Source organism: Pholcus phalangioides, unplaced genomic scaffold, assembly GCF_987345545.1.
Source record: "Pholcus phalangioides strain wild (caught in Gottingen) unplaced genomic scaffold, Ppha-v1.0 ptg000022l_1, whole genome shotgun sequence".
NCBI classification, from domain to species: Eukaryota; Metazoa; Arthropoda; class Arachnida; order Araneae; family Pholcidae; genus Pholcus; species Pholcus phalangioides.
In genome coordinates this window covers 14880854-14887887 of record NW_028301615.1, presented here as the reverse complement: position 1 = coordinate 14887887, position 7034 = coordinate 14880854, and the positions used below count along the sequence as shown (strand labels likewise).

Sequence of the window (7034 nt, the reverse complement as noted above, 5' to 3'; positions counted from 1 at the left end):
GTTATAATTATCTCGTAACATTCTTAGAAAACAGATAAAAATTATGCATTTCACATAAATTATATATTTTTCTCTGGATAATTCTTAGGAATTTACCTCTAAATCATTTCGCTCTTCAATTTGGGAGATAATTTTTTGGCAATACGTCATACCGAAAAATTTGGACTTCCTAACATTCCCCTAATGAAAGATACCAAACACTGGCACTAGCAATAAGAAAAAGTGTTCCCGAGTTACGATATATGTAATACCTTTTGCTTTATATAGAGTGTTTCATAAATTCGCAAATACATTTAAAATTCATACAAGTTGAAAGAATTTATGTTTCAAGCGGTTTGCGGAAAAATTATTCTCACCAAGGAGAATTTTCTCACCAAGTACAGAAAAAAATGTATTTAAAATTTTTGCCGATAGTTAGAGGGAGCATGTTTATCGGGGTAGAGGGAGCAAATCCCTATAAGTATGGAAAGCATTATCACATGAAATGCAGGGTATACGACTAACAGCTCATTTCTGAATTTTCTAGTTACTAGTGCTGACGTAAGGTTTTCATTGTGATATTTACATTGGTGAATAAAGCTGTATCGTTGAAGTTGCTTTACGTCAGCCACGAATCACCGGCTGAAGTTTTACGAACGTTCTGACACAGAAGAGATTAAAGAAACGTTCAAGTCCAATCAGTTTTGCTGGAATAGCTTTCAACGTCCTCCGTCGACAGAAAATTGAACAATTTTTACTGGACCGAAGAAAATTCTGCCCCGAAAGAAATTCCCCGTTCGCGAGAATAACCTTTTCGAAAACCGCGTACATTGGAACCTGGATAAAATGATACTCTGTAGAGAAAGAAAAAGTATCGTTGTGTGTGTAGAGAGTATCGTCATACCGAGAGTTAGCATTATAATAAGTCGCCACCAAATTTATACATTTGTTGGCATCTCTTCTGAATAGGCGTTATTAGTACCCACCAAAAACACATTTGTAAGTATTTGTTCAAAAAAATTACAATTTACCTGTTTATTAATAAAATTAATTCACTCTTGGTCGTTCCACATTGCAAAGTGGTGTACGGCACTTAATAGTTTTGTACTACAAAGAAAGCAGCTTTACAGAAATTTCACCAATACGTTCGGAGGGTGGATACTGCAAAATAGTGATGCTATTATACAACCTCGAAAAAACAACAACTTAACCGGTGAAGAATTCAAAAATATATTGAAGGTGATTCTGAACGAAATATAAAATACATCATTCTTATCGAGGGATTCCTAATAGCAAAGGATATTGTGTCGAGAAGAGTTTAACATTAGACTATAGGTAATTCCTAACAAGATTTGGAAAGATATCGTTGTAGAAGTATTTATCGTTTTATCGAGTCTCGTTGTAGCGAGTTTCACTGTATACAATTTTTATGAATTTTTAAACTATTTACGAAGTTATGGGAAACCCTGTAGATTAAAATGACATATTACTCCGAGCATTCCGAATGACACTTTTGATTTTATTTCACGTTGCTATATTGCATCGAATATATCTTATTTTTCCTTTCTATAAAACGTATCATATCACGATAGGATAAAATTCATGGAAAATCACTGTCATCGCATTTCGCGTTGACAGGTAAAGACGAGAGACAAAAGTTTACTTGTCGTCAGAGAGGGGGAGAGAAATAGTAGCGTTATCTTCGCATCGGAGAAAAGTATCCGGGATAACTGTTCCGGGTAAGGAATATATATATATATATATTATTTTTTCCCCTGTGTCTTTTTATTTTTTTCTTCCGTGCGACTTCCGGTGTACAGCGCCACCAGGCGACGCTATCGGTGTCTTTTAGTTTGGTAGTAGCGAGTGAGAAGAGGCAAAAGGTTTCCATCTCACTTAAACGCGCGCAGAACAATTGAGGTAGAAATGAGGAAAAGCCACCATCATCAACGTCGCTGCTGCCGCCACCACCGCCGTACACCGGAAGCAGAGATCTGCCGCCGACAAACTCTTGCGTGATTCTTTCTTCTCTCTCTCTCTCTTTCTTCCGCTTTTTCCGTGCTGGAATTTTTCTTCGCGCACTCACGAGCTCCCCCCTTTTTTTCTTTCGACACCTGAATCTCAAGCATCCCGATGGAATATATTTACACCAACACCACCGGCTTTCGAAATAATATTGTGAGAACTTATGGGATGTTTTTATGCAGACTCTTTTTTGTTGTTGCCATTTTGAAAGGTGAGACTTTTAACTTCTCCTCTTAGTTTCGATTTCGTAGTTTCAAACGACAAAATGCAAAAAATAAAAATATATACATTTACAATTGTGGAATAATTTTTTAAAACTTTAACAAAATATATTTCCTTATTTTCGGAGCGGTATGAAATCCATAACTGTTGAGACAAACATTTGAAACTCATGAAGATGCGTCATGATTTTTTTTTCAGGAAATTATTCTCATGAATTCAATTGATGCTTGAACCAAACATCAGTGAATCAAAATCAAGTGAAATAATCAAAAAGAAAATTTAATGAAATTATGGTTTGATTTTCCACGATTTTAATTTTATGAAAATTCAAAATTTGATTTTATACTCCTATAGTATAGACGACACTTCAAATTACCATTTTTTTTAACCCCGTAACATGTTTTAAATGCGTTTTTTGTGCTGGCATTTTTAAGTATAAATACTGTAAAACTACTTCACTATTACTATGTCCCAACACAAGTATGGGACATCTAGTTTTCCAAATATGTTGATTAATAAAATTCACTTAGTTGTTTCGCCCCTGCAAAAGTATTTACTGCATTGCTTTGTGCGATGCAGTAAACACATTGCACCCCCTAACAAAGTGTTCCTTAACAAATGCACAAGATAAATTAGGTTTTCATTGTGGTAAGACAAATACAGTAAAAGTAGTCACTCCGGTCGTCATTTTTATTTGGTCTCCCCCTGGCTTCCATAGATAACGATGATATTAAACACCCGGTTACTCGCCGCTAATTTCGGTTAACTCGTTACTATGGGAAAAGTTTAAGAGACAGGAATAACTATGGCTTCCTTCGACGAAAAAGCTTGATAACAAAGATGCTATAGTGACCATAAGAGCATCATATACCAAAACGGAGCAGCTGAAACAAAGTGACATCGAGGAAGTTGATTTTCCGACTAGAAAGACAGAAGTTTAATCATTTAATCACTTTAGTCGCACCACCGTCATTTTTTGCATACGAGGGCTAATTAGACCGGAACCTACAATTTATTGCCGATTCCAAACGGCAGCTTTTTTTATACTCATCGAAGGGTTCATGCACTAACCCGTCGATGTGGGACTCCTTGCTGTAGCAGGCTTTTCCTGTGGCCATGTCACAGTTTCTGTTGTACCCCTGTGTCAGGAAAGTTTCTGAGAAGGACGAACCGGGTATCGAAATCGCGACACCTCTAAACATCCTGAAAAGACAAGTTCTTGAAGCGTTAGACGCTGTTCGAGCTGGAAGTAATAGCTGCTCGGATCCCCATTGGGGCTTCAAATTTAAACAAAATATCTTTGTTGATAAACCAGACATTTTTTCCCCAGTTGAGAAATCTCTATAATCTCTGTTTTGCCCTTTCAAATATTGGCCCTGTGTTCGACATTGATTCATATTTTTATCATGAACAAATGAATAAAAATTCTAATCGCTGAATATTAAATGTGTCATGTACATATAAATTTAATGTGCATTAAATTGTGTTGTAGAGAAACTAACTTTTCCAGCATTTGCTTTGATTAGTGTTAATTAAAAAAAATACTCGTATAAATCCTTAAGTTTACCAGTGTATTTAACCACAATACAGCAAGTTGAATACTAAACGCTTAAAAAGTTCAAAAATAAATTTTTTCTTTTATTATCTATAATTTTTATTAATATTGTAGTTTCAAATCATATTTTGATAAATGGTGTATTATTATGTTTAATTTATATACATTGAAACTGACGGCACTTAGTTGAAGTAGTCATTCCGTATAAGCCGTCATAATTTCTCGATAACTTGAGTGACAATTTATGGAGCTTTTACTGCAAAGATTCATGCAACTGCATTATTCAACATATTTTGAATTTATCATTCTTATTTTTATCGCGATCGTATAGTGTCGACGGTACTTCAAAGTACCATGTTAATTAATTAGTTTTGCACTAAACAATTTTTTTAAATTGTTTCTTTTCTTTAATTAGAACTAAAATGACCTATCAAAAAATTTACACGATATTTTTCTTTTTTTCATAATCGGGAGGAAAAAATGTTTAAAAAAATTAAAAATGTATTAATTTTATTTTCGTAACTTTAAATTGTTTGAAATCCATAAATATCGAGTACAAAGAAGAAAAAAAAATGCAAATTCATGCCTGTTATTTCATTTATGATAATTGATATAAATATTTGATACGAAAATGCATAACAACTTTTTTCAGAATTTATTTTTTAAATCATATTTCACCAAATATTTAAAGAATCAAAATATGTTCTTGGAATTGTCACTTGAGTTCTCGCGAAATTTTTGTTTCATGAAAATTCAACCTGCTTTAAATTTAAAGAAATGGAAAAAATAATGAAGAACAGAAATAGGAAAAGAATAAAGGATAAGGAAAGGATTTTTTTCTTAAAATTCTAGTTAATAAATAGAAAATGCATAAAGTAAAAAATAGAAAAAAGAATTTGAATAAATTTGATAAAAATAAATGATTTTCAAGCGATATTGATAGTTTAGTATCTTTAGTCTTAATTTTGAAATATGACAAAGTGAGTGAAATAAGTGCGTTTAAATGCGCTGTAACGATTCAAAGCGGCTTTTTTATTACGAAGGTGAAATGTATTAACATCTCATTTCTGAAAATAACAACTTCATTGATAATGACTTGCTTGAATGTTAGCACTTTTTCACGAGAAGTTTTTTTTTATTATTCATTATTCATACATCATATACATTTCGAGGAACAAATAAAATCACCAGGTGATCATACGACCCATACTGGTGATCATAGATAAAAATGCATGACTCATTTTGTGTACATAATCACAAATATATAAATACAATTCATCACGTATCAATGAAACGGTTTCCATTAATACTGTTATAATTTATTAGATTTATGAAGATGACAATTTTTGAAAAGAAACACACAAATACATAAATAAATAAATTTGTTGTAGAGTGTTAGTATCATTATACGGCAAACAGGAATGTCAGTTTTAATTAAAATATTATATCAGTCGTTATAGTGTTATCTCAGAATTATAGTGAAAAAATATATGACAAATAAGCCCAAGACGTCAGATACGATATTTTAAAAATATTCTTCACTATTAATAATGGAAAGTACGAATTTTTTAAGCAATTTTTTGAATGAGTATTCATTCTTTTCATTTTGGATATCGATGGTAGTCTACTGTATTGTTTCGGAGCTAAGTAAATGAAGTTTTTGCATAAAATATTTTTATTCGGTTTAGGAATTACTAAAATTTGATTTGGTCTTCTGGGATTGATAACATTACGTCTATTGGATACCTATTGGTTTATTTATATAAAATTATATCGATATTTTAATTTAAAAAGATCTGATGTGTCTAATAAGACTAATGAAGGAAATGTAGAATGAAAATATATTAAAATAAAAACTGAATAAATAAAGAAACCATAACTATTTTCATGAAGAAGTAAATATTATGTATCGTCAAACATTTTTTTTTACGTTCACAGCTCTCTTCGGAATGAGATTAGAATTCTATTTACTTCGGGCACTCATGCCGATATCAACGTTGCTGGTGCCCATAAAAACTGTGACGCGCTGTCGGAAATCACTGTTCAATTACACTTTCAATAGAATTTTTTTCCCAAAGCTCCACATTTTTCGAAATCACTAAATTAAAAGTTTTCTGTGTATTTACAGTTTGTTGGAAACTCGCACACACGCCAAAAAAAAAAACTCTTCTATAAAAAAAATCAGTCGGCCATTCAAGTCACTAGAGGTTCTAAAGCAGAATTGTGTATCTTGGAATAAGCACCATGGTGGTTTGGTTTAATGCTTGCGGTGCTCAATACTACGCTAATGCGGCACAAGCGTTAGTATTATTTTTGTCTGAACAAAAAAGAAGAACAAAAGGCAATATCAAATAAATTAACAAAAAAAATCAGAATAGCATTATAACATAAAAAGAAAGAAAATTATCATTTGATAGGTAAATATAATATCAGTTACAGTTTCGGAGAATTTTTTCAATTTTTTTCCAGTAAATAAATAAGGAAACAATAAATTGCACAATTTTGTCAGAATTGTACGCTCCATATAGTTTTACTAAATTCTAAAAAAATTATAAAACTATTAGCTATAATACCCGGTGCTTCCCGGGATTACTTCAATTACTGGGAGGATTGAAAAGGGGCAAACCATTATACAAATACAACGCCACAACAGGCGAGATGCCCAACGACGTGGCTGAGAAAACGATGTCCATAGAAATATAATAAAAAAAGAATAAACTAGTATACATAATACTGGCAGCATTGAAGAAATGACAAGCCATTCTAAAGGCATATACACGTCTGAAACGCTTTACTAGGGAACCCCGGTAACCAAAGTAAACGTTCCGAAAGTGATTGTTGAGGCCCAAAAACCATTGTTGCCCGACAGCTTTTGCCCATTTGGGGCATTTGCCCTGCTCTGACGAAATTTTAAAGTAGCCTATCGTTAAAGTCGGGTCCCATTTGATATATATGCGAAATTTGACGACACACACACACACAGGTAGAAAATAAATTTTATATATATAAATTATACTATTGCGGGTTCTAGGCTCATTCGTGTTTCGAAAATCACAACATTGAAGATCTTCATTATGAACGTCGTGACCATTTAACAACCAAATATCAATCAATTAAATTGCGTTTCAGCTATTCAAAGTAAATATTCTGGAGCTTTAAGCAATTATTTCCCCACAGATATTTTTTACAGAATGCATGGAAACGTTCATTGCATCAGAATTGACCTTTATTCCAAAAAATAATGGCAATTATG

General features: G+C 32.6%; 1 protein-coding gene across 1 annotated transcript in view; it reads left to right on the top strand.

Annotated features, from left to right (window-relative positions):
• The first annotated feature begins 1823 nt into the window (after window positions 1–1823).
• LOC149069511 (uncharacterized) overlaps window positions 1824–7034 on the top strand; it is a 49659-nt gene continuing 44448 nt past the window's right edge. Inside the window, exon 1 of the mRNA XM_089249991.1 lies at window positions 1824–2215. Coding sequence (XP_089106117.1) covers window positions 2113–2215 — 103 coding nt within the window. The 5' untranslated portion in view covers window positions 1824–2112. The remainder of the gene's footprint in view (window positions 2216–7034) is intronic.